The sequence below is a fragment of the Armigeres subalbatus genome, chromosome 3 (assembly GCF_024139115.2).
Source record: "Armigeres subalbatus isolate Guangzhou_Male chromosome 3, GZ_Asu_2, whole genome shotgun sequence".
In the NCBI taxonomy this organism is placed as follows: Eukaryota; Metazoa; Arthropoda; class Insecta; order Diptera; family Culicidae; genus Armigeres; species Armigeres subalbatus.
Window position 1 is genome coordinate 356,314,200 of NC_085141.1, and position 27,242 is coordinate 356,341,441.

The 27,242-nt window shown below is 38.1% G+C and overlaps 1 protein-coding gene across 1 annotated transcript; it reads right to left on the minus strand.

Annotated features, from left to right (window-relative positions):
• Positions 1-24,395: 24,395 nt before the first annotated feature.
• Positions 24,396-25,474, minus strand: LOC134223288 (uncharacterized). The gene has a single exon (XM_062702439.1). It carries the CDS (start codon positions 25,230-25,232, stop codon positions 24,681-24,683), a length of 552 nt encoding a protein of 183 aa, XP_062558423.1. The 5' UTR covers positions 25,233-25,474; the 3' UTR covers positions 24,396-24,680.
• Positions 25,475-27,242: the final 1,768 nt, after the last annotated feature.

A 27,242-nucleotide genomic window follows, 5' to 3' on the forward strand; every position in this document is an offset into this window, starting at 1 on the left:
AATTTTTTTAAAATGGCTTTTTCAAATAAATATGTAAAAAATAGATTATTAATTATTAATTAGTGTGCGACCTTCTATCTGTATAAAATTTTGTATTTGTAATGATATTTTGACTACCACACTTTTTATCGATTCCATTGTTCGGTTATTTTTGTGGTTTTGCACCGTAAAACGTAAAAATTACCGAGAAAATGAGTAATTTCATTGGAAATAACTGCAATGTTTTTCATAAATTACAGTCTACAGTAATTTTTGGTACTGAGTTTTCGGTAATGATTGATGTTTAATGGCATGACTTTTGGTAAAAATAATTACTGAGTTTTCGGTATACACAATAGTTTACTGAGTTTTCTTCAAATAAGAATTACAACTTGAATCAAACCAATTTTAGCGCGGTGTCAAGTCACGACACGGCATCGTCTCAAAATCTGGGTGAAAAAAATCCATCAAAAACCGGCTGAGATATTAACGATCAAAGATATAACCGATATTTTCGTGACATTTATTGATTTTTCACAATCGTCAAATGCCTTCTTCTTCTTCTTCTTTTTCTTCTTCTTCAATGGCTCTACATTCCAACTGGAACTTGGCCTGCTTTTCTTTGCCAGCCATTGCATGAGTATGTACGTATGTATCTTGTGTGGCAAGTACAAGGATACACTATGCTCTGGGTTTCGAGAAAGTTTCCAACCCGAAAACATCCTAGACCGGACCGAGAATCGAACTCGTCATCTCCGGAATGGCAATCCTACGCCTTTGCTCGCAAGGCTACTGGAGACCCCCAAAAATGTACCGCAATATAGAAAACACAGAAGTAGTCCCACGTCAAAACATGTGTTGACAAATAGCCTAACATGTGGTTTTCCGAAACTCTAACCATACGTAATTAAAAGTTTTCAATATATCACTGTTAAAAACATTTAAAATGCATTATAAAATATACCTACCGTATTGCGGGGGAACAATGATCACCGGGGTAACATTGATCAGTTTCACCATTTTCAAGAAATGAATAAAATACTATTTCTTGTTATCACAATTACTTATTGTGAGTTAGGTATCTTAAACTTGTCTAAATTTGCTGCTGAATGATATAACCTTCGGATAAATTTGAATTCATATTTCGTCGAAATTTTAACAATAAAATCAACATTAATATTTGAACTTACAGCAAGCTACCAAAAAAGCACTCAAAACAAGTATAACAAAAAAAATTAAGCTCGTACCTATAGTTATGTGATAAGCAATCTTATTTTCTTGGTTAGTTCATATCATTTGTTTCAAAATTATGACTTATATTGACGAAACACCAGATAATTCCACTAGCGGTGTTGATGTCTTTCTCGAAACAATTGATGAACATCCCTTCAGCGTAAGAGGTTTCAACTATAATAGCCTACTTTAAGGCGTTAGCATACACTTTCTGTATAGATAAATGATTGATTGAAAAATTAAAAAAATCAAAAAACTCTACAAAAAACATTCTTAAACCAAGTTTAAAATTATAAAATAATCAAGAACAACAGCCTTATACGTTCTACATGTAGCAGTACTCGTTTTAAAAATATGAAAAAAGCTATGATTTAATTTACGGGGGAAATACTTACAAAACAATTAAAAAAATGATCAATGTTCCCCCCGGATTACGGTACTTCCTATCTTCACAATGTCGAAATACAGTAATTTCACGCACACGTCCATCTCCACCAGATGGCAGAGCACAGCTTCTTCAAGGCGAGTTAAACATAAAATAAAACAAAGCAATTAATCGATTTTATTTCACTCGGATGGAAATCGATCATCACTAATGCTGCTTCAAACTGTCAACATTGCAAATTTCACGCGCAACATTCGTTAACACCCCGTATAATAAATATAAACACTTTGATGTTTTCTCATTTGGTCAGCTCAAACCACAAGAAAAAAAAAATCCTTTTTTGTATTTGTATCCAGTATTCGTTTGATAGGGCGATTTCAACTGTTGGACATATTCACTCAATTCCATGTGACAAAAACCGCAATAGGTTCTCTGTTTTCATACTTCCAGTTAACAGGAGACCTTTGATAAAATTGAATGGGCTCATCTGATTTATTGCGCTAGATAAGAAAAACTGTCAAATCGTTGCTTTTTATGTTGTCATCGTGTTGATTATTTCAATTAGGCATAGTTATGGATGTCAAAAGAAATAAAAGACATTACTATGTTGCGAAAGAATTCTTCCATTCCAAGTATGGACATAAGGAGACTTTTATTTGTCTATCTCAATTGCTTGGTCTCATAATTTATATCTTTTAGCGAAAAAACAAACCGTAGCATGCAGCTCACAATCTGATGATAATTCATCACGTTCCGTGCAACCAACTCAGCCGTATCCAGAACATGCCTCAGAAGATGAAGGTTCACTATTTGACAATTCTAGATATACAGAAGAACTATCATCTTCGCCTCGTAATGATGTATAGGATGTTCGAGAAGACAGTTCGAATCGTAACACTTTCGAAGAATCTGACAGTTTCATCGATTCTTCCGGAAACATCTCTACATCATCCGGTGGAAATGGGAACTGTGAGGAAGGAATCGACTATCATTCAGAACTTGGAAAAAGTAGCTGCTTTGAATTAAATGAGACGGTATGACGAAAATGTTCAATTTTTGGAAGTATGTAATACCATCCCTGTTTAATTGTTTCTTAGATTGTTCCCGATAAAAACAAGAAAATTAAATTCGAATCATCAGTGACCGTAGGAGAGGCTCAATTGATGGTTCTTAATTTTTTCATAAGACATCATCTTACTCAAAGTGCATTAGTAGATTTGCTCCGGATGTTGAATGTGATGGCAGGATTTAAACTGTTTGCCGAAAGTTTTGAAACGTTTTCTGCCGCGTTTCCCGATCCATATAATCATTACCGTATATATTTCTGCACTGAATGTCAATATTGCATCGGGAAATGTGCCCCAACTGCAAATGATGTTTGTCCCTTGCCTGATTGTGGAAGCAAAAGTTTCGACTTTTTCATGACTATTCCTATTGAACAACAGGTAAGAGAAACGATGCTCAAATATCAGAAAGAAATATCCGATTATCAAACAGTAGTTCGTTCAGAAGCTGTCAGTGATATAAGTCAAGGCAAAATCATCAAACAAATATCAGCGAAAGTTCCTGAAAAGCTAATTACACTATCAGTTAACACTGATGGAGCTGCTGCTTATCGCTGGAGCATCAATAAACCCTGCTACCCAATATTTCTCACGATCAATAACCTCCCACCACGGATTCGATTTGACAAAAACAATTTGTTACTTGCTGCAATATGGTTAAGCAAAGGTGAGCCGAACATACCTTTATTCTTTAAGAAATTTTGTAAAGAAACCATAGAGTTGAGTAATGGAATTATCATAGGATCTGAAGTATATAAAGTTGTCGTTGTTCAAAACTGTTTGGATTCCGTGGCTAGACCAAAATTACAAAACTCGACTCAGTTTAATGGGAAATTTGGTTGTTCGCTCTGTTTTCACGAAGGGAAAATCGTTCTCGGAAATCAATTACGTTATCCTTACAAAAACTCTCGATGTAGAAATCACTCTGAGACCAGACGTCAAATGATAGAAGTTCACAAGACAGGAAAGCCAATAAATGGAATCAAAGGTCTCTCAGTGTTTCTATCGATTCCTTATTTTGACATAGTTGCAGGTAATATGATATATCAACTTCTTAAAACCTATTATGTGACACTTAATTATGCCTAACTTTATATTCTAGGTTTCCCACCCGACTACATGCATTGAGATTCTCACGTCCGAATGTGTGAGTGGCGATAAAAGGAAAACAAACACTCCTAGATGGTGCTACTCAGCAAAGTTTGGATAAAAATGAGTATATTTCCATATATTTTTTGACTCCTTCGCAACCATTGTGATGACTCGGTCAATTTTGAGGTTATGAGCAGAAGGAAAACAAACATGTATTTACACATGCCGAATTGCACATCAGTGTGCGAGCGTTAAACGTCACTCATCTCTATAGTGTTCTGCTCGGTGTGGTGAGACAAATTTGGGAGCTCTGCACAGCTTCAGCCAATCATGCCAAGCCGTATTACGTTGGCCAAAAGCTGAAAGAAGTAGAATATCGGATGATAAACATTAAAGTGCCTAGTTCTTTTTCTCGTTACCCGGGTAAAATCGAAGATATGAAGAAAAACAAAGCAAGTGATTGGGAAAACATGTTATTTCATTATTTTTATCCATGCATGATAGGTCTTCTCCCGCAAGCATATTTGAATCACTTCATGTTGCTTTCAAGCTGCATTTACCAATTATTAGACGTTTACTTGGCAGAAAAAACTATCGATAAGGTCGAAAATCAATTAAAGCGATTTGTTCGTGATTTTGGGAAGTTGTATGGAGAAGAAAACATGGTTTTTAATGTTCATATATTGACACATTTGGCGGAATGTGTTAGAAATTTTGGAGCGTTATGGAATTCATCGCTCTATCCATACGAAAATGGAAATGGGATGATTTTAGGATTTTGAACAGGCAATAATCATCCTGTAATACAAATTACAAATAAATACGTTTACAACAGAATTTGTCATGACAAATCATTGTTCATCAACCTAAAAATCAGTTCTTGGCATGCTGCTTTATGGCAAACAAAATCTATCTTGCATTTGAAATTTGACCAAAGACTACTTTTTGAATTGCCTAATGAATTGATTATTGAAGACAATATTTATGAGAGAGAGTTCAGCTATCATTCCAAATTTACATTTGATAACGTTCAGTATTGTACCAGAGAAGCGTGTAAAAACTTAGCATACGACGACTCTTATGTAAATCTTGATGAAAACTTTTTTCGCATAAAAAACGTTTTGACGGATAGAAATAACAAAATCTACATAATTGGATTTAAACTCTCAACAGCTAAGATAAGTGTAAATATGTATTCATATAAAGAAACCAACCAATGTTATCTTAAGCAAGTTACCAAAAACATTCGAATTTGTGTCAACACAGAAGTCCAAAATGAGTCTTGTAAAACAAATTATGTTTCGTCGTGTAAACCGAACACACAAGTAAACTAGGGACAATATTGTTAATAAGTCACTTTTTCCTTTGTAAGTAATAAATACTAAAAAAACATGTGCAGTGAACTTTTTTTCATTATATTATATGTACCGGTTAGAATACGAGCCTATACCAATAAATAACAAAATATAAACCATTCTCTTTTTTTGTCAATTATAGTGATTACTAACTTTGTTATTAGTCATTTTTTAATTTGATAACAAAATAACAAAATGATAACAATGATAACACAAAGTGTTATCAATTTGAAATCATGTTGTTATCAGCCTTTGCTCGGCGGTGGAGCAAAATCAAATGTCGTCGAGGGAGATTTAGACGCAGGGTCGGTGGTGAAAGAGTTAATAAAAGGTAATGGTGAAAACTTGTCAAACAGGGGACATAAATCACGGAACAAGGGACAGAACCACGGATGTTCTGACTCGGAGAATTCAAATACAGATATGGATCAGCAGACTGTGGTGGTCACTACGAACGGTACTCTTGTGAGCGAAGCCCAGGACCGTTTGAGTCGAAGCAGATGAAACTCTCCAAACCAGGTGGGTTACCAGTGCTGGATGATCCGGTGACTCCAGCTTTAGTTGAATTTACGGAGCAAATGAATGAAGAGGAGGAGATCGTAGTTAATGAGTGATTTAGCATTTGAAAGATAATATGAATTTTGTAGTGAGTGTAGGTAGTTTAAATTTGAACAGCAGTACGACAACTATCAATAAATTTTTGCTTAGGGATTTTGTTAATGTTCATGATATTGACATACTATTTTTGCAAGAAGTGTGTTACACGAATTTTTCTTTTATCCCCATCCATCGCACTATTGTTAACGTTGAAGAGAAGGGCTCTGTGATTTCTATTTTGATACGAAATTCTTTCAGCGTTGCTCAGCCTTTGCTTGATGCCAGTTATAGAATAACATCAATAGTAGTGAATCACATCAATAATGTGAATATCTATGCATACTCGGGCACGAACCGTAATAAGGAACGAGATAATTACACAGGGGAACAAAATTTAACCTTTTGCGGGTCCTCAAAACTAATTGATGTGTCAGTAGATTTTGGCTCGCTGAATCCGAATCTGTCCTCAGATATGCTCTAACAAGTCCAAATTTTGAGATATAGCCAGATGAATACCGCTAATTTGAAGAAATTGGCATTTTGTGTACTGCAAAATTATGTACTATATAAACATAATTTTAGGTCAATCAGTACCCGAAAGCCATCACCACCAGTTCGAAGCCACAAAAAAATCAACACCAGCCAGAGTAACTGGGATATAAACATGTTGAAAAAGTATAGAGATGCTAGTCAGTTTGTAAATATATGTTTCATTCGACTTTTGATAAAATATTGATAAAATAAATAAGGAAACAGATCGGATTGCAATTTGAACAAATTCAAATCCTCTACTAGATCCCCTACCAGAGCATTCAAGCCACATTGACTAATAAAATACATTCCAGGTCTCGGAAAATAATTTGAAACTTAAACATTTTGTAACTTCATCGTAAATTTTCTCATTCATGCCATTGTTTTGTTAAATTAGAGAAATATCAAAGCGTAAAATTGGCGGTTCAACCAACCATGTGCTTGGGTAACTGTAACATATTGAACAGCACACAAGTGGAGGCTACACGAATGTTGTCGGTGGAGATTTGAACTGCATTATGCAAAAAAAAAAACAAAAAAAAAACTATTGCACGGGACTGAAACAAGTTATTGACATGTGTGAATGTAAAGACGTTGCTTTAATACTTAAGAAAAACGAATTCACTTTTTATAGACTGAATTCGGCTTGAAGGATTGGTCGATTCTACGCTCCTCGTTCTTTTGTAGCTAAAATAAGTAATTTTCTTACTGTTCCAGTGACATTTTCGGATCATTGCGGTATTATTATGAGAATTAGGGTCGATCAGAATGAGCTGATACTAAAGGGAAGAGCGATCAAATCTCTGAACAATATGCGATTTCTTGTGAGGCGTGGAAATTGAAGAGAATAAGAAACGTAGATTTCAATCGATGGTGGAGTGACATTTTTAAAGGAAATCCCAAACAAAACGAAAAGTTGGGAATTGAATTCAAAAATTCGATGCGAAAAGAGTTATTTTTTGTTACCGAATACAGTGGCGTAGCCACGGGGGTGGTTTTGGGTACAAAACCCCCCCCAGAGACAAAATTTTTGGAAGAAATTTTTTTTTCGAAAAAAAAATGTTCAGAAAACCCCCCCCCAGACCATTTTTCTGGCTACGCCACTGACCGAATACGATAACAATAAATATCGACACAGTTGAATGAATCGCTCTTATCCTGTGAGACTGTGCATGAAGTACCCGTAAGGCGGAATTGTCATCTATTTGGGTATTCCGTCTTCATAGTGTAAAAACTAACGCGACGCTTCAACCCAACCCCGACGAGAATAAGGGTGAATATCAGAAAGCCAGTGGAAGATCCGGGCGAAAGCGAAAAGATGGAGAAGGAAAGGATGAAAAAAACAAAACAAAAACAGGGAGTTCGTTGGAGGACGTTGAAAAATGCGGACGCAGCAGATCGCGAAGGGTGTAAAATCGGGCGGAGAAAGTGAGCCCCGGTCAAGTTGAAAGTAAGACTGATAATTTGGTCTCGGTTTCAGTGCAATCATGAAGCCCCCACCCCTTTCCTACCTGGGAAAGGGGTGGGGGGCTTCCGACCTAACCTGGACGATTAGCTTCTACCCGACCACAACAAAGGGTGATATGGTGCAATCCAGGCGCCACGTGACACCTCTCGGTCCATTTCGATTGCTGTATCCGCGTGTGCTTCGAACTGTGTCATCAGTCCACCTCTAGCTGATTTCCCATCCTATTCACGAGCCTGCCAGGGAATTCAGCTCTACCCGCAAGCGTATTCACTGGCTATAGTAACGGTCATATTCATCGAGTGAGTGAAAATTCGGTCGTCTGCTGGCTGATACCGAATTCCCCTCAGACCCTGCTAAGCATCGGACGGAGATTTCAGCACCACCTAGCGAATCACCTTAAAAGCCGTGAGCCCCGTCTAGCCCCTCGCCCGCTACAGGATCCATTCCGGCTTCAGCTGCCCGTTTATCGTATCCGGCCATGGAATCTATCTGCCGATACATCGTTCCAGGCATGCGACCAAGTCAAGCTCCAGCCGAGCCTCCAATCTATCCCAAATTCGAACCCCATACGAAACGGACACCGAAAGTCTTATCACCGGACCACCCGCCCGGCGGATTTCCGACCAACCGCAACCGGTAAGGAAAAGCATCGATCGGCCGCAACGGTACAAACTGACCACTAAAACCCAAAAAATGAAGAGAACCCATTTAAAATAAATAAGTAAACTGTATCTAGTACTATAATTAATTACCCGCTTCCCTGGCATGCAATTGCGTTGATAGCTTGGTGTATTGTCCCCCACTTCTCCACGTTTCATGTCGTTGTGTCCCTCAAGCAGGCCTATAGCTGACCCTGAGAAGTAAATCCCGTGGTGAGCTAGTTTGGGACGTTAGGACGTCCACTGCAAAGACGGCTGGACGTCACCGGCAGTTACGTTTTGTAGTAAATTATTTGAATACATGAATAAGCAACAGATGGGAGAGGAAACTTGGCTAGACATTAAAGTTATTAGGTCCAGATTAATAGAAATAGAAAATAATAGACTCAAACATTTATCCAATAACATGAACGACACAACCTTTCTGCAAGGGGAGATAATAAATATTTCCAAAATTGCGTCACAAGTCAAGTTCAATGATTCTAGAAGTCAACAATGTAGTGACAACTCACCCAATGTATGATTTTTTTTTTCGAGAAACTACATAGGTGCACGCACTTTAAGGATCAATTATGGAGTACTGCTGGAAGTTTTTGCACTGGAAGGGTGTTGAGTTTTGCCAAAAACTATTGATCTGTATCGAAGAAATCGAAAGATTTGGTGTCAGTTTTTTTGTGTTTTCTCGAAATTTGTCCAAATGGATATATGCAGTTTCTCAAACTTAACCTGAACCGATTTGCCCGTGACAAGTTGCATTCGACAGGGAATCTCATTCCGTTCCTTTTTATTTAAAATCGGCCCGATCGCCTTGACTCATTTCTCAAGCACTTAAGCTAACCGATTTGTTTGTGGCAAATTGAATTCGACGGAGAATCCTGTCTTATTGTTTCCTATTTAAAATTGGCACGATGGCACTATGGCCTTGATTATTTACCTCTCTCGTATACTAAATGTACCGAAAGACTCACACTTAATTTTTTTCACCGATCTCGGCTGTGCAAATCTCAGTTTATTTAATTTCGTTTGCTGAAATATCGGCTGCATCGACGTATCATTACGGCGGCTCCCTTGAATGCCGCAGTAAACAAATTACTTTTCGGCTGAGATATTAGCAGATAGGCACCGAGCAATCTTGGTGAAAAAATGAAAAAATGCCGAGCTTAACTGAGTGTGTATATAATTCTAAAAGCCCCTCCCTTCTAATTACCTCTATTTATTTAGATTAAAGAGGCTGCACTCATAACAAAGAGATGCAGTGTCAAAATGAATTATTGGCAGTGACTGATTTGCTACTCGCCGCTTCCACTTCCAGGCGCTATCGTATATGCGCAAATAGCCAGCGTAAGTTAACCGCAAGAAATCGCTCAAAGCAGGCGATTCATTGGAACGGCGCGCTTGATGTCAAATCAATGAATCGCCTGCTTTGAGCGTGCTCACAGCGGCACACTAGGAGTTAACTTTCTAAAATCAGTATGGCGAAAGGCATCTAAGGTTCGATTTCTCAAAATTAAGCACCTTCATCGAAAAAATATTTGGTAGGCGTAGTAGCGGACACCTTTCTACATAACCGATACCAAATAGTTTTTCATGAAAAGTTCCTAATTTTGAGAAAACCCGCATTAGATGTCTTTCGCCATACAAATTTCTGGCGGATAACTCCTGCTGGCTATTTTACGCATATACTATAGCGCCTGGATGTGGTAGCGGCGAGTAGAAAATCAGCCACTGCTAATAATTCATTGTTCCAATCAGGGGGAGAGGGCGGAGCACTGAATCCCTACCCTGTCATGTGCGACATATGGGTTTGGTTCTAAAATGTTATTAAACCTTTTTGTTATGGCGAGGCAATTTTTATGCACACTTTTGTTTCCGATATTTTATCAAAATCGAACTCAATCATGCAGCAATATAACGATGTGGTATTCTTGAGATACCTGATTGATTTAAGGGCCTAAAACACAAAATTTGCAGTAACTAATCGAATATAATAATGTTCGCATAAACGATTGCGCCCCAACACTGGTTCTAAGCTTCGATGCAGAGTGCGCGAGCTTTGTTCGCCAGTGACAGGCGTAGGGGCCCCTTGGTTCCAATCGAGCACAAGGTTCTTAAAGGTAGGAGTATTGCGCCACTTGTATAATGCAGGCACTTTAATTTAGATATTTCCAATAGTTATTATGTTTGTTTTATTCTTTGGACTTGCTTAAAACGTTGAAGTATTATTCTAACAGTAACGCCGTTAAGATCACTCGTCACGGAATCCATGCTCGCGTTTTCGGGGCCACACCACTCGATACGGAAGCAACGCACAACTGTCATTTTTATTATTTCACGCATGCTGCGACGCAGCAAAGCTAAATCAACAAAAATGGCAGTTGTTCACCACATCCATAACGAGTGGTGTGCCCCCGAAAACACGAGCACTTTGAAACTTGGACTCCGTGAGGAGTGTCCTTAACGTTAACTTTTCAAAGATTCAACGTCGACGGCGTTGTGTTGAATTTTTGACAAATCAACGTCAACGTAAATGAAGAACGTTGAATCAACGTCAACGCCAACCTTAATCGCATTATTCATTTTTACCCAGGAATGAAACAAATCTGTTCTTGTCTCTTTTCGTTTAACCCTTTCAGGCCCAAATTTTTCGAAGCGGTATTACCCAGTAAATTTGATATTTTCCATTTGTTTTCGTGATTAATAATGGAGAAATGACAGAACAAATTGAAAAATATTTATTTCGAGATGTACTGGATCATCCAAACTGTCCTTGAGTTCAGAACTTGCGATCTACAGTGCCGTGGCCACTAGAAGCCTGGATATGTATTCAACCTTGGCCATAGCATACTCCAGAAAACCAGGAGACATGGTAAAATGGTTTTGGTGTATTCCGGGTTCTCCAAACCGTTTATGAGTTCATAACTTGCGATCTGCAACCATCACTCTAGATTTTGTGGTCGCTTCAAGCTTGGATATGTGTTCAATCATATCCATAATACATTTTTGAAGATCAAGGACACGGTAAGATGGTTTTGGGATATCCTTGAGTCCAGAACTTGCTATCTACAGCCACACCAGTAGATATTCCAAGTAACCGTGAGCATTTAAAAAATCAGTACTTGCAACCGTAACGCTGTCACAGTGCAAACATGCTTTATACTAGCTTAACTATCTTTATCAGTTGGCAGCCAGAGCACACATTCAACGGACGTGTTACTTTTATCGCTTTATATATCCCTCGCGCTGTTTGTGAAAATGACTATTCGAAAGAATACGTTGGTCGTGGATTTCAGTGTACTTCCAATGCGTCCTGAAGCTGGAAAAGTACATAAATTTCTAATGGAAGAAATTAAATTGAAGCTATCTGATGTCAAGCATATTCAATTCCACAATATCGACAAATGTGTGTATATTGAAATGCTAAGTCATGAAGTCGCATTTCGGTACGACAGAGAACACAATAATAAGCATTTCATTGTGGTAGATGAAGCTCGTTTTCTCATCCCGGTGCACATCGATATAGACGCGACAACTGTTCGAGTTCACGATCTGCCTACATCCATGCCGAATACTGTGGTTCACGATTACATGCAACAGTTTGGAGATGTATTCACCGTAGCCCGAGAACGCTGGAAGCACTACTTTCCTGGAGTGTACAACGGAGTACGCACCCTGCAAATGAGACTGAAATGCCCAATCCCGTCTTATATTACGATAGCAGGAGAAAAGTCCCTGTGTACTTATGGTGGACAGAAAGTCACATGTAAAAAATGCGGTGCCGCGGCTCATCCCAAGCAGCGATGTTCGGAGTATGCTGCCGCATTACTAAAACCGACAACTGAAACATCATCCTCGAAAGCAATAGGACTAAATGACGAAAACTTTCCACCACTGATCGAGCATTTAACATCATCCTCCCCTGCCGAGTTGGAGAACGCCGAAAACACTGAAAGCCTTCTTCAAGCCGAAACAGAATCAGAAGAGAATAGACCAGTGCATGATGACATTAACGACAATACATCGACATCCAGTTCGAATTCAATCGACATGAACAGTAGCACCGGAGAAACTTCAAAGCGACGGCTGCCTGCTCGGAAACAGAATGAAAAAAAGAAAGTGTGTATGGGGATGTCCCAGATAGGTAATTAAAGTTTAAATATGTTATGTTACACATTTAAATTAAAGAGATTCGGCTCCGTTAAGCCTATATTGGCGTCTCGAGCCTCCCAAATAAATGAAATACAGGCATACCTCGATAGTACGTACACCTCCGTAATTTTAGTGTACGTACTATCGAAGCAAAAAAATACCGAACAAAAAAAAATTTTTTTTGCCTTTCTATTTATTTGGGAGTGGTGTAATGTTTATAAAACCGCTCGGAAGCCAAAATTTCGATAGAAGGCTCTGTATTCTAAGCAAATTTATATATGATATAGTACACAACGGACCAGCATGACTAAGATTTTTCTTGAAATGGTGCCTACATGTAGCATTGCGCAAAATAATCGTCCTTGCAAATGTGAGGCTATTGTTTTTAAGAAATATTGTATGTTAATGCTTCGGAACATCCATAAATTACGTGATATTCGTAACGTTATAAAAATATGTTACACATCATGCATAATTATGCATGTAACTACAAAAAGTGACGATTGGAGGTGGATCACAACATTTTTACGTGACGTATTTTATGGATTCCACCTATAGATTTTATGTAAATGAAAAGCTTTAAGCTTGTCCCTAACTGTCACTGTCGTTGTGATTCTATTGGCTCCATTGACGCTTCCTCACCAAAGCGACAAACTGTTAGCTATAGCAACAAACGCATCGCGTTGATTAGGAGGAATCTTCATTATAATTCGTAATTTTAATCGTAATCGTAATCGTAATCGTAATTAACATAAATACATTACACTAAGATGAGTATAAAGATAACAAATAAACTGATTTCTAATTTTCTAATTTATTTTAATTTTCTCGTACATACAGGGTGTCTGCAAATTATCCGTACAGATTTTAAAAGTTTGCTTAGCAAAGCAAAAACAGACAATAATGGACTGAAAGGCTGTAACAGATGTATATTCTGAGAACACTGAGCGTCACATCAGCTTGATGAATTGAGGTGGTGTCTGTCGTGGATCGTGGCGTGGATCTCTGGCCAAAAAGTGCGACGTGGGATAATTTTTGGCAACATAGCCACGTTTCAACACATTCTCGGTCAAACATAAAGATACTTTTTTCTGAAAATGTGGGTTTGTTTTTCAGGAAACTAAGGAATTACTCCAAGAACACCCTCTGAAATTCTACTAGAGTTTTTCCGTATTTTAGTTTGAAATTATTTTAAAACTTTATTTGAAATTTATTTTGACATTCAAAAATATTTTCCTCTGAAAATTCCTTAGGAAATTCATTCAAAAAACTTCTTATTTTCATATTTATCCTAGACTAGTCGACCCAGCAGACGTTGTCCTGCATAGTAGGCGTAAATACCCATGCGAAATTCCCATACGAATTTCTATTTTAGTTTTTCACGATTTGCTCAACTTCACTCGTAATTTTCGCATTAGAAAATATCATATAAACCCGTCGGAAACTATAAATAACAAATATTTCTGCTGAAGAAATGAAAAAAACCCATCCAGCCGTTTTCGAGTTATGCGGATACGAACACAGACCATTTCATTTTTATATATAAGATTTATTTTAGATATTCTTCTAGGATTTTTTTTCGAGAGTATCTCCAGGAAATCCATAGGTAAATCCATCAAGATTTTTCTAAACTTAAACTCAAACCAAGAAATCCAACTCGATTTTTTTCAAAAATTACTTTAGGAAATTCTTCAGGAAATCCTTTCGGATACTCCTATTCTTCCTGAAAAAGGAACTTCCCAGAGCAGTTCTTGAAGGAATTTTCTGCAGAATAATTTGAGAAAATTCTGTGGGAACTCCGATACGAAATCCCGGATAATTCTTGAATAACTTTTCGGGGGAACTTTAAAAGAGATTTCTGAAGAAGTTCTTGAAGTAATTTCCGGGGAAATTATTAACGGATTTTTTGGGAGAATACATGGAGGAATTTCTGGAATAAAAAGTGTGAGAATTCTCGAAGAATTTTCGGGGTTGTTGTTTTAAGATATTGCTGCGAATTCATGGAAAAAAAATCTCGGAAAATACTCGGATGATTTTTTATAGAAATTTTAAGCGAAGTACCGTAGAAATTTTGAGAATGGCTGCAGGATCATCCGGGAGAATCTCTTAAATAATTTTCAGAGGAATTTCAAGGGGAATTTTTGTAGGTAATTCCGAAAGAGTTTTGACCAGTGGTGGAAATCTGTGAACCTTGTTCAGAAAACAAGAATTAGGCCTTCCAAATTTTCGGGAAAACTTGTTTTGCCTTTTCTTGCCTACCTATTACTCGCAGAGAAAACAGAAAAGCGAACCCCGAAAAATGTTCGTAGAGCTTCGCGAGTCATTTGGGTTAATTTGCCAAATGTCATAAACCAACCTCGGAACATGATTCTCACGGATGTTCGAGCAAGAACACATTTGTTTTTGCGTTTATGTTAAGTGAGATTTGTCCATTTTATTCGAAGTAACCACAAATACTCGTGATCTTGATTTTTTCTCGCGAAAAAATACTGTCCTGCTTTTTGTCTTTGCTCTGCCCGTACTCGCGAACAAAGCAAGCGTTTGAAAAAATTCAGGTAGTGCAGTAGGTTCACGCGAATTACACTCTTTTCTTACTCGTGAAGCTATTTCCAGCACTGGTTTTGATGAAATTTAATTTTTGTTCCCAGATGAATTTCGGATTTCGAATTTCCGGACGATTTTTCGTATGGTTTCTTCAATAAATAGTGATTTGTGAAGAGTTTTTGCTGAAGAACTTCTTGAAAGAACAACCAAAGGAATCCCGAATAGATTTTTCAAAGGAGTTTCTGAAGGTATTCTCGAAGATTTTCCAAAGAATTCTTTTTTTTTTGGGAAGGTTTACTGGCGGGACTCTGAATATAGTAGAAACCTCTGCACCAGGCCTTTGATGATACCGTAGCATAATTCCATTCGAAGCAGTTTGCCAGCCGTACACGGAGCATGTCGTCCAAGAAGACGCTGTTGCAACTGAATCAGAGGGATTTACGTTCATAACACAGGTCTAGATAGAATATCAAGTTAAATCATGTATGGAATTTTGGACCGAACTACCAAGGTATCCCAGGAAGAACCCTTAGGAGAACTACTGTTCCAGGATAAACTTCTTCGGAAATCCCAGTAAGACGTCTCAGAGGAAATTTTCGACCAAAAATTTTCCTCATTTTAGTGCTAATTTGTTTCTCAAGAAAAAAATAATGTTACCGACAAGTGGATAGAATGGAACCAAACTTAATGTAAACTTAATTAAACAGTAAAGTATCTTGCCGAAAATTCAATTTTATGAATCACCATTCCCATGATGGAATTAATTTACTCCTCGGGGAAATATTTTCTGGTCTATCAGGTGAACTAATGCATGGGGAAGGGTTCTAGAACTAGAACTAATTTCCTTGATAGATAAAATAATTCACAAACATAATAACTGTTTAATTAAGTGGATAGCTAATCAATTATTGCTGATAACACTCTTATGCCGATGACATATTCACGCGAGTGCGTGTGCGAACGCGTCCAAGACAAAAGAATTCCTCTTGCTGATATTCAGCTCTATGAGAGCTTGGACGCGCTCCGCATCGCTCAGCTGTTTCAGATGTTCCTTCAATTGTTTAAAATGATAGTATAATATGTGTTATGTAAGACTGGGAAACATTTATGACACGCTGCTTTTTCAAAGTTTTGCTACTAAATTCGTTATAAGCTCACGATGGTGTTTAAATCAGTTGTGAAATTATTACGTAACATATGAAGGACCCCCGCATGTGCCATGATAAAAGGATATTAATTTTTTTACTAAAATCGTACAGAAAATTGAACGAAAAAAAATTTTTTTTTTGTGTACGTACTATCGAGGTAAAATGTACGTACAATCGAGGGTACGTACTATCGAGGGTACGTACTATCGAGGGTACGCACTATCGAGGGTACGTACTATCGAGGTATGCCTGTACAAAAAAAAAACTATCTTTATAATGCCGAAAAGGCGAAATGTAGTGCTAATGGTTACTTGGGGTTTCCATCACTCAAAACTCCAATATATCTTCATCAACATTTCAAAAGGAACAAACAAGAACTACTGTAAACAAGAACTACCCACGTCATTGGTGGGCTAATTTGTGCCCGCCCACGCGATCCAGCGCCATTTAATGACAGCAGAGGATTCGCTGCTTCCATATGGGGTGTTGGATTGCATGTGTGGGCTCAAGTTAGCCCACCAGCGACATGAGAATCTCTTGTTTACAAAAGCAGTTTCAACCTTTGGAAAGGCTGTTGCCACATACATATAGCAGCTTTGAAAAAATAATTCTTAGCAACTGTATATTTCTAGTCCCGAATAAAAGTATAGTTTGGATGATAAAGAACATCTAAACTATCTGGCGATGTTGTTATGATTCCAGGTGATGTAATGGGTGTGGTTAAACACGTGGCAAAATTTAGCATAGGGAAAAAATCACTGTCAACTGTTGATCGAAAGTCACGAACTCAAGAACAGTTTTGATTACTCAGACTGTCCCAGAACAATCTAGCTGTATTTTTTACCTTCCAATAGATGTGATGACCCTCCTTAGCCGTGCGGTAAGACGCGTGGCTACAAAGCAAGACCATGCTGAGGAAGGCTGGGTTCGATTCCCGGTGCCGGTCTAGGCAATTTTCGGATTGGAAATTATCTCGACTTCCCTGGGCATAGAAGAATCGTCGTTTTAGCCTCATGATCAGGGAATATTTTTTTTTGGAATACGCTTGTGAAACAAGCGACAAAAGAGAACCAACGACAAAGCTTTGTTTTTGTCGGAGATAATAATGACAAAGATCCGAAAATTTTTGTCAGCAACAAAAAAGAAGACAATCTTGTTGCTTACTTTTCATCCCGTTATTTTGCATTATTTCTAGAGCAAATTTCGGTTTTATGCCATCATAGTTACTGCTTTTATGGAAATATTCGAGAATCGAACAATGATTACAAAATTAGCATAGTATTTTCGGAAATATCAGAGCATGCAAGGCAAATGATTATTGTCATATTGTGTTCGCGTTTTGATAAAGGTTTGTCGTTAGGTGTGTTTGTCAGTAACAAACTCTGTTGATGACAAAGAGTATATTGTTAGGCGTTGCTCGTATATTGATTCCCTGATATACGAATGCAAAAATGGTAACTTGGCTTAGAAACCTCGCAGTTAATAACTGTGGAAGTGCTTAATGAACACTAAGCTGCGAGGCGGTTCTGTCCCAGTGTGGGGATGTAATGCCAATAATTAAAAAATGATGTTATGAACAAGTTTGACCATATTTCGAGACTTTGAGAGACAAGATCGTAGATGTAATGTAATACTCATGGTTGTATACATACAAAAAACGAAAAAGGCTTTTAGTTGCACTAGATCTGAAGTCCCAAACCCTAGAACAGTTTTTGTGATCTATACTATATTAAAACAATCAGCCGTTATATACAAGGATAATAACTTCCAAAAGGTGAAATTTTTTTTTAACGTAAAATCTGAGTTGGGAAAAACTATGGATAGTAGAATCTATAGATGAGCGAAAGCATGGTTGGGTTTCTTTTTTTGACCGTGTACCAGGCGCATATGACATCACACCCCTTTTTTTTTTTTTTTTTTTTTTAACTAAATTTATTTGCTAATTATCTAATACATGCATTCATCTCTTAGACTAGGTGTTCCGTGTTTTCTTAACACTATCATCCTTATTTGCTATGTTACTTTTTAGTTATTATTAATACATTTCAATTGCCTCTGGCAGAATTTTTCCTCTGGTTGAATTGAACCATGTAGGAATTACAATCTTTTCAACTTAAACTAAACTTAACCTATTTTATACTAAGGATACAAGGAGCTAATCGTTGCAATAGAAGATTCTTACGATTTTTGTCTAAAATTGGAAATTATTTTGTTGGACATTTGTTGCAATGTCTCAATATTAGAAATTCTATGAAGTTCATTGGTACTATACCACGGAGGCAACTTCAGAATCATTTTCAAAATTTTATTTTGAATCCTCTGGAGTGCCTTCTTTCTGGTATTGCAGCAACTAGTCCATATTGGCACAGCATACAACATGGAAGAAGAAGAAGAAGAATACAACATGGCAGGTCTAAAAATTTGTTTGTAAATCAAAAGTTTGTTCTTAAGACAAAGTTTTGATTTTCTGTTTATAAGTGGATATAGACACTTAATATATTTGTTACATTTGGCTTGAAGGCCTTCAATGTGATTTTTAAAAGTTAATTTTTGATCTAGCAGAAGTCCTAAATATTTAGCTTCGCTAGACCAATTAATTGGAACCCCATTCATAGTGACAATATGTCTGCTAGAAGGTTTCAAATAAGAAGCTCTCGGCTTATGTGGGAAAATTATAAGCTGAGTTTTGGAAGCATTCGGGGAAATTTTCCATTTTTGCAAGTAAGTGGAGAAAATATCCAAACTTTTTTGCAATCTACTACAAATGACACGAAGGCTTCGCCCTTTGGCTGAGAGACCTGTGTCATCTGCAACAAACAAAGATTTTTGACACCCTGGTGGTAAATCAGGTAAGTCAGAAGTAAAAATGTTATACAATATGGGCCCCAGTATGCTGCCTTGGGGGACACCAGCCCTTACAGGTAATCTATCAGATTTAGAATTCTGATAGTTTACCTGCAGTGAGCGATCTGATAAATAATTTTGGATCAGTTTAATGATGTACAGAGGAAAATTAAAATTCATCAATTTTACAATCAAACCTTCATGCCAAACACTGTCAAATGCTTTCTCTATATCAAGAAGAGCAATTCCAGTCGAATATCCTTCAGATTTGTTGAGCCGAATTAAATTTGTTACTCTTAATAACTGATGGGTGGTTGAATGCCCATGGCGAAAACCAAATTGCTCATCAGCAAAAATAGAATTGTCATTAATATGAACCATCATTCTATTTAAACTAATCTTTTAAAACAGTTTGCATATTGAAGAAAGCAAAGTGATTGACCGATAAGAGTGATAACTAGCAGCCTCAGCTGGATTTTTGTCCGGCTTCAAAATTGGAACAACTTTGGCGTTTTTCCATTTATCTGGGAAGTATGCCAATTGAAAACATTTGTTAAATAAATTAACCAAAAAGAATAAAGAGCTCTCAGGAAGTTTTTTGATAAGTATGTAGAAAATACCATCATCACCCGGGGCTTTCATATTTTTAAATTTTCTAGTAATAGATCTCACTTCATCCAAATTAGTTCCCAACGAAGGGTCAAAAACATTCTCTTGATTGAGAATGTCTTCGAAGCTCCGTGTAACCTGATCCTCAATTGGACTAGTGAGACCTAGACTAAAATTATGGGCACTCTCAAACTGCTGAGTAAGTTTTGATCCTTTTCGCCATTTGTTAATAAAATTTTATTTCCCTCTTTAAGCGCTGGAATTGGCTTTTGAGGTTTTTAAGAATTTTTGTTAATTTCAAAAGGGTTTCGAACTGGGATCCAACTTCGAGACATTATTCTCAAAGTTGGTATTTCTCAGAATAGCGAAACGTTTTTAATTTCATTTTGCAAATCCCGCCAAATAACTTTCAACGCGGGATCGCGAGTTCTTTGGTATTGCCTTCTTCTCACATTTTTAAGACGGATCAGTAGCTGAAGATCGTCGTCAATAATAATGGAGTTGAATTTAGTTTCACATTTAGGAATTGCAATGCCTCTGGCTTCGACAATTAAATTTGTCAAAGATACGAGAGCATTATCAATATCACTTTTGGTATCGAGAGGAATATCAACATCAAAATTCCTATCGACATACGTTTTATATAAATCCCATTCAGCTCTATGATAATGAAAAAGTAGAGCTGATTGGATTATAAATGGCTTCTTGTGAGATTTCAAATGTCACAGGAAGATGATCAGAGTCAAAGTCAGCATGAGTTACCAATTGGCCACACAGGTGACTTGAATCCGTTAAAACTAAATCAATTGTAGAAGGATTTCGACTGGAAGAAAAACAAGTTGGTCCATTGGGATATTGAATAGTATAATATCCTGCAGAACAATCTTCAAATAAAATTTTACCATTGGAATTGCTTTGAGCATTATTCCATGAACGGTGTTTGGCATTGAAGTCACCAATTACGAAGAATTTTGATTTGTTGCGAGTCAGAATTTGAAGATCAGCTTTCAACAAATTCTTTTGCTGCCCATTGCATTGAAAAGGCAAGTAGGCTGCAATGAAGGAAAATTGTCCAAAATTTGTTTCAACAGAAACTCCCAAGGTTTCAAAAACTTTGGTTTCAAATGAAGAAAATAATTTATGTTTGATACGTCTATTAATGACAATGGCGACCCCACCACAGGCGCTGTCAAGACGATCATTTCTGTAGATAAAATAGTTTGGATCTCTTTTAATGGAGAGTCCTGGTTTTAAATACGTTTCAGTTATAATGGCAATATGCACATTATGAACTGAAAGGAAGTTGAATAATTCATCTTCCTTACCCTTTAGAGAGCGGGCATTCCAATTTAGAACTTTCACACAATTATTTGGATCCATTGAAACGGAGTCCGATAACAATTTTTTGTGTGTACTTTATACCAACCTGAACAGCTTCAGGAATGGTATTTGCTTTGAACATTGCATCAATCATGTGATGCAATTGTTCAGTTAAAAAATCAAAATCGGAAGCAGTCATGCTACCTGAATCGGCAACATGACCGTTATTTTCCGTTGGGACATGGGTATAAACCTCATTTTGAGAAGAGAAATTTTGTCTACCAGCAGCGAAGTGCTTGCTACCCGTTGACGAGCGGCAAAATTTGTTTGTGAATTGTGGTGGGTATGAATTGCTCGACCGGTAACCGGTTTCGAAATTTGAGCGTTTGAAAAATTTCTACCCGTCGAATCTGGGATCCGATTGGAATTTCCCGTCATCAATTTTGCACGGGAATTCAAAACTTTTTTGCGTGAAGGGCATTCCCAGAAATTGGATTTATGATTGCCCCCACAATTTGCACATTTAAATTTATTGGAATCTTCTCTCACAGGACATGCGTCCTTGGCGTGAGAGGTTCCACCACAAATCATGCATTTAGCATCCATGTGACAATGTTTGGTTCCATGACCCCACTTTTGGCACTTACGGCACTGGGTGGGGTTTTGGAAATTTTGCGGAAATGTTCCCATGTAACACGGACATGAGACATAATACAGGCCTTTTCCAAACTTTTCATATTATTTAGTTCACTTTTGTTAAAATGAACTAAATAAAATTCTTGAGAAATGCCCTCTGGGAAGTACCAGAGTGGGATTTCTTTTCATCTTAATTACTTGGACTGGTGAAAATCCAAGTAATTGAGAAATTTCAATTTTAATCTCATCCAGTGATTTGTCATCAGTGGGGAGACCTTTCAAGACGACTTTGAACAATCGCTCAGTTTGTCGTCGTATGTGAAGAATTGATGGGGCTTCTCAGTTAAATACTAAAGAAGACGTTTGCGATCGTCAAAGGATCCCAGCAAAGCGCGGCAGTCACCCTTCCTAGCAATCTGAAATGAAACCTTGAGCCCCTGAAGGTTACTCAAAATCTCATTCCTAAAGCCAGAAAACTCGGCAACAGATACCACAATCGGCGGAATCCTTTGCTTTTTCGCATGAATCGAATCACCTGGGCTAGATTCGATTTGCTCAATATCATCATTAATCAAATCGAACTGATTGCTCAGTTCGATAGGAGAAAAATTATTTCCGACATTAGAGTTTGAAGGAATATCTGAATTTTCCAGCTTCCTTCTATTTTTTCCGCGCTTTGGCAGGACGGTCTTGAAACCTTGTTTCCTTGAAGGAAGTGGAGAATTCAAAGACTCCCCCTTCCTCTTGTTTTTATTAATACTCATTGCTGAGCGTGGAGACGTGACCTTCTAAGAGGTTTTTTCCCAGAACGGTGTCCCTGCAGGATTACCACCGCTTGTCGGAATTTTACTTCCGCAAACGGGTCCAACGTAAAACGAAGGCACGGGTCCTTGCAAAGATCGTAACGGGATCAGTGGGTACAAATAGCGCTAAGAAGCACCGTTGAAATTAAAATAGCTTCGGGTAGTATTAAAAACTTCCTTCCGCAAAGAGAGAAAGAACCGCACAGCACGAAAGCACGATGCGGTCTGAAAGGTGAAATAAATATGGTTTAACACATCGGGACCGCTTTTCGATTTGGGCGTAACTTATTTTGTAAACAAACATTGGAAGGCGAATTCCTGCTAAAACAAGCATTTCGTGAGGAAACCACGGTATGGATCCGATAGATTAAGCTTTCCTCTACCAGATAAGGGAATTAGTTTAGGATGAAAACGCTTGCATTCTCCGGAATTCATGAAGCAATGTTTGTTTACAAAATAAGTTACGCCCAAATCGCAAATCAGTCCCGACATATCGAAATTCGAATGGCGGGAAACGCTACAATCACAACTGTTGATTGCAAGCTCCGAACTCAAGAATAGATGGGACAATCCAGAATATTTAAAACCTATCATACAATGTCTTTTGGTCTTACAGGAGATGTAATGCAAATTGTTGGATACATATCGAAACTTTGAGTAACAAAAGAAGCCTTCAAAGGAACTGTAGTCTTGAAAAGCTTAGATGATGCAGAATATATAAAAACTATCTTACGATAATTAATGTTTTGAGTGTATTACTTCTACGTGAAGTTAAACGATTTACAATGATATGGAAATGCTAATATCATCTTCCAAACTTAGACGTAGGTACATGTTCATGATAGAATTAGAGGCGAAAGTATAGAATTGATAGTTCCGTTAGGAATAATATTTGTAATGGCACATATCACACGACCTTCCTTCTGCCAAACTCCTGTATGAAGGGGGAGGGGTGAATATCAGTGTGGAAACCAGTGGAGATATATCAGCTTCCACACTGATATTCTTCTTTCCTCCTTCATACGGGAGTTTGCCAGACGGAAGGTCGTGCGATATGTGCCATCACAAATATTGCCCTCCGCTCGTTTCAAATTGACTTCTATAAAAACATTCTTCATGGCTGCCGTATCCTTACGAAACTATCAATTCTATACTTTCGCCTCTAATTCTATCATGAACATGTACGTCTAAGTTTGGAAAATGATATTAGCATTTCCATATCTTACGATGTGTATTGACCATCGAAGAGCTGTACTGCAAATGCATAAATACATTTAGAAACTTTGAATACCGAAACGAGCTTCTAAGCAGCTGTACATCTCAAGTCCCGAGCTCAAGAATAGTTTGAATAACCCAGAATATCCTAGATCTCACCGCACGGTAGTTCATGATTTATCTCCTTCTATGAGATGTGATGAACACGGTAGAAATATACTTGAGTAACGAAAAAAAGATTTTTTTACAGATGTAGATTTTATGTCGTGAACTCAAGGATAGTTTGGATGGCCTAGGACGTCCAAGGAAGATAAAAAAAAAGTTTTTTGTACATCACAGTAACTCTACGGATACGTTTGAACAAAGCCTTATTTTAAAACAGTACAATCCGCTGCCAATATACCTAATATTTTTTCTTTCCTATCTTAACCGTGTTCATGACATTCTAGGTTGTCGTAGGGCTTTAATTGCCCAAGTCTGATATTTTTCCCTGAAAGGGATATTAATTTCAAGCAATTTTGCTAAATATAGTGTTTTACTTTTATCCATCGTGCGATTTTATACACCCTTTTATTGTTTGGGTCATATATGACCCCGTGGACCTGAAACGGTTAAAATTTAAATGCTAAGTAGTCAATAACGTGACTATTATCGATGCAACCCGTGAAAGCTACGTGATAATCAGGTAAGTTCTACCGCCAACACATGGATCAAATTTTGGCTTCTGACTCCTGACTCCTTTCCAGAATATGGATCATTCCGGTGAACAGGTTTCAATGAGTATATTTGCCGGACGATGTAAATTACTTTTATTGGATTGAGAACAAAAATTTCAACACTTTATTTATAAAAAACACACTCGTTATCAAGAGTATTAGCATTATCTTGTCTTGTTCGAACAGCTATAAGACGCATATAATAAATACGAAGAACTAATTCTAATATACACATACTCTTCACAGAAACATGAAACGACTCTTCTTCGCAATAATTCATTATCACACAGAAATTTCAGCTAACCTTCACTGCACGTGACTTTCTCATTGCTCACTTCACGAATCTCGCAGTTCGCCGAAGCCTGAACCACTGCCGTATTCTTCACTGTAGTAGTCATCGTCTTCGCTGTCGCTGCCGAATCCGCTGTTTATGTCGATCCACAGCATTGTCTGCTTCGTCGTAGTTGGAACCGACGACGTAACCAGCACCGCCGTCGTCGGTCCATCAATGTCGAACTCATCATCATCAACAACGCCATCCGTTGGATTGACGGCTGTCTGCGGGCCGTCGGAAGTCCTATCGAACGGATCGGCGAACGACGGTGGCAGTGGTGGTGGTTCTTCTGCTACCAGCGTTCTTTGCGTCGAACTCGGCATTCCGTCCTTGGCCTCCAGTGGGATTCGATTCACAGCTGGCCCGAAAAAGAGTATACCGCCGACACCGAGCGCCATCAGCAGCAAAACTACAACCAAAACAATCGCTGTGCAACGGTACGACCGTCGGCGGCGTGGTTTGACCCCTTGGTCTCTGAGATTCACATCCTTATCTGGCTGGGTGGTTGGGAGGAACGACCCGCTGCTTTCGATATCGTTCTTTATCGTCACCATGCTGGGAGACTGTCACGTTGCTCTCCTGTTTGCTTTCGGGCTGCACCGTGAGGATCCAATTGTGATGTAAATTCGCACAATACTGATTAAAGGTTTGCCACGAACGATTGAAGCATTACGTTTTACCATCACGGGTGATGATTTGCTCTGCTTCCGAACGACACTGGCAATGGCTGGCTGCCGGCCGGTACAAGTTGCGCCGTTTTGATTGATAATTCTGACGGGAATCAACATCTATTCCTCTCCGTTTATATTCACACTATCAACAACAATAGCATCCGACGACGGCGACCGATTCGAAGTAGCTCAATGAAATCATTATCTCTCCGCCTGAGCATAACCCTTGAATGGTCATTTTTGTTGGTGTATAATTTCTACGGACTTAGTTGTCAAAAGGGCGATATTTAATGTGATGTTCTAAATGGTATTTCCACGTGAACCCTTTCGTTCCGGAAATAACGAGGACATTTGATTAATTTTTTCCCTAATAAGGGAATATCCAAGAACTATCGAATTTTGTTTTAGGTGAGTAATGATTTTATCAAGGCTGGTTAATCTTACTAGCGGTGATGGTGCTTTCAATTCTAAAAAAGATAAAAACATCACTGATACGATTACTAAATAGTGTTGGGCCCGTAATTTTAAACACAATGAATAAACTAGTTTCGAACAAACCGAGCAATTTTTCCTATCGTCCTATCGGAGTATAGTATTTGTTATTCTTTCAACTTGGTGAATAAGATAAGGTGAATCATGTCATAATTATTTCGCAATTGTTAAAGGATTTTAGAAGCACAAAATTCAACAAAAATTAATCAAACAGTGACTCTGTGGAAATCTCTTTTTATCTTTATGCGTAAGAACATGATTTTCAGTTAAGTTTATTAACAATTTATTGAGATTCGTGCCATCAAAAAATGCCAGCTGGGAACTAATTCGGCCTTTATTTTGGATTCCATCGCGCTCGTACCTAAATATATGCGTTACAGAAGGGTTAACGATGGCATTCATTTGATACGCTTAAGAAATTCCAGTAAGTACACACAGCAATATGTAATCTTGTTACGTCTTATCACTGTGCCTCACGATGTTATCAGAGTGCGTATAAAGTTTAATGCGAAATTCAACCTCTTGGACGGTATCGGTTTCGTTCATTTCAGTAAGAATGGATCCCTGCTCTGTAGGGGACGGCGGTTAGTCTTTGTCCCTCCCTGGGATACTAAGAACCGAAGAAATTTTGCTCTAGCGTATTTTGAACTTTGAAGACAAATGATCATCATGTAGTGACTCATTTTTTGAATTGATAACCGTATTCATTTTTCAAAACATTTTTGTTGTTGGAATCATACACAATTCCTAATCATCGAAGCCTCATGCGCTTGCGATTATCAGGGAGAGCATCGCGCTTGAGTTCATTGCGCAGAATGGCATCAGATCGCTCATTCACCAAAAAAATGATTTCGCCTCAAAAGGCATCGAAGCGGGCTTTTTTGTTTACAAGATTCAATTTTCATTGTTTTAATCATGGAATGATGAAAATCGCAAGTCAAATCGTGAACGATTCTCTGTACCATGATCCTGGTGGTATTTGAGTTTTTCCAATACATACTTACTTGATACTTGATGGGCTACAGCTCAACGATGAACCTACGCCGAATGGAGTATGCTTCTCCACTGGACTTGATCCTGGACCAATCGCTTCCAGTCGTCCTGAACGTTTGGCACCCTCAGGTCCTCTTCAACTGCAAAAAGCTGTCGTGTACGCGGCCTTCCACGAAGCCTACGGCCTCTTCCGGGTTCTCTACTAAAAATTATTTTCGCTTGGCGTTCTTCCGGCAGACAAACAACGTGTCCAGCCCACCGCAGTATGCCGTGTTGTATAAGCTTAACAATATCCAGCCCTTTATACATCTGGCACGGCAAATGCTGGGTAAAGCGTACCATTGGTATTTCACGTACCTGAAGGAATAAAATAGACCCTATCTTGCGGTCCTAACCCCTTACCCAGCA

What these genes read in the sequence shown, in the direction of transcription:
- LOC134223288 (XM_062702439.1), bottom strand. Translation starts at nt 25,232, where the DNA reads ATGGTGACGATAAAGAACGATATCGAAAGCAGCGGGTCGTTCCTCCCA.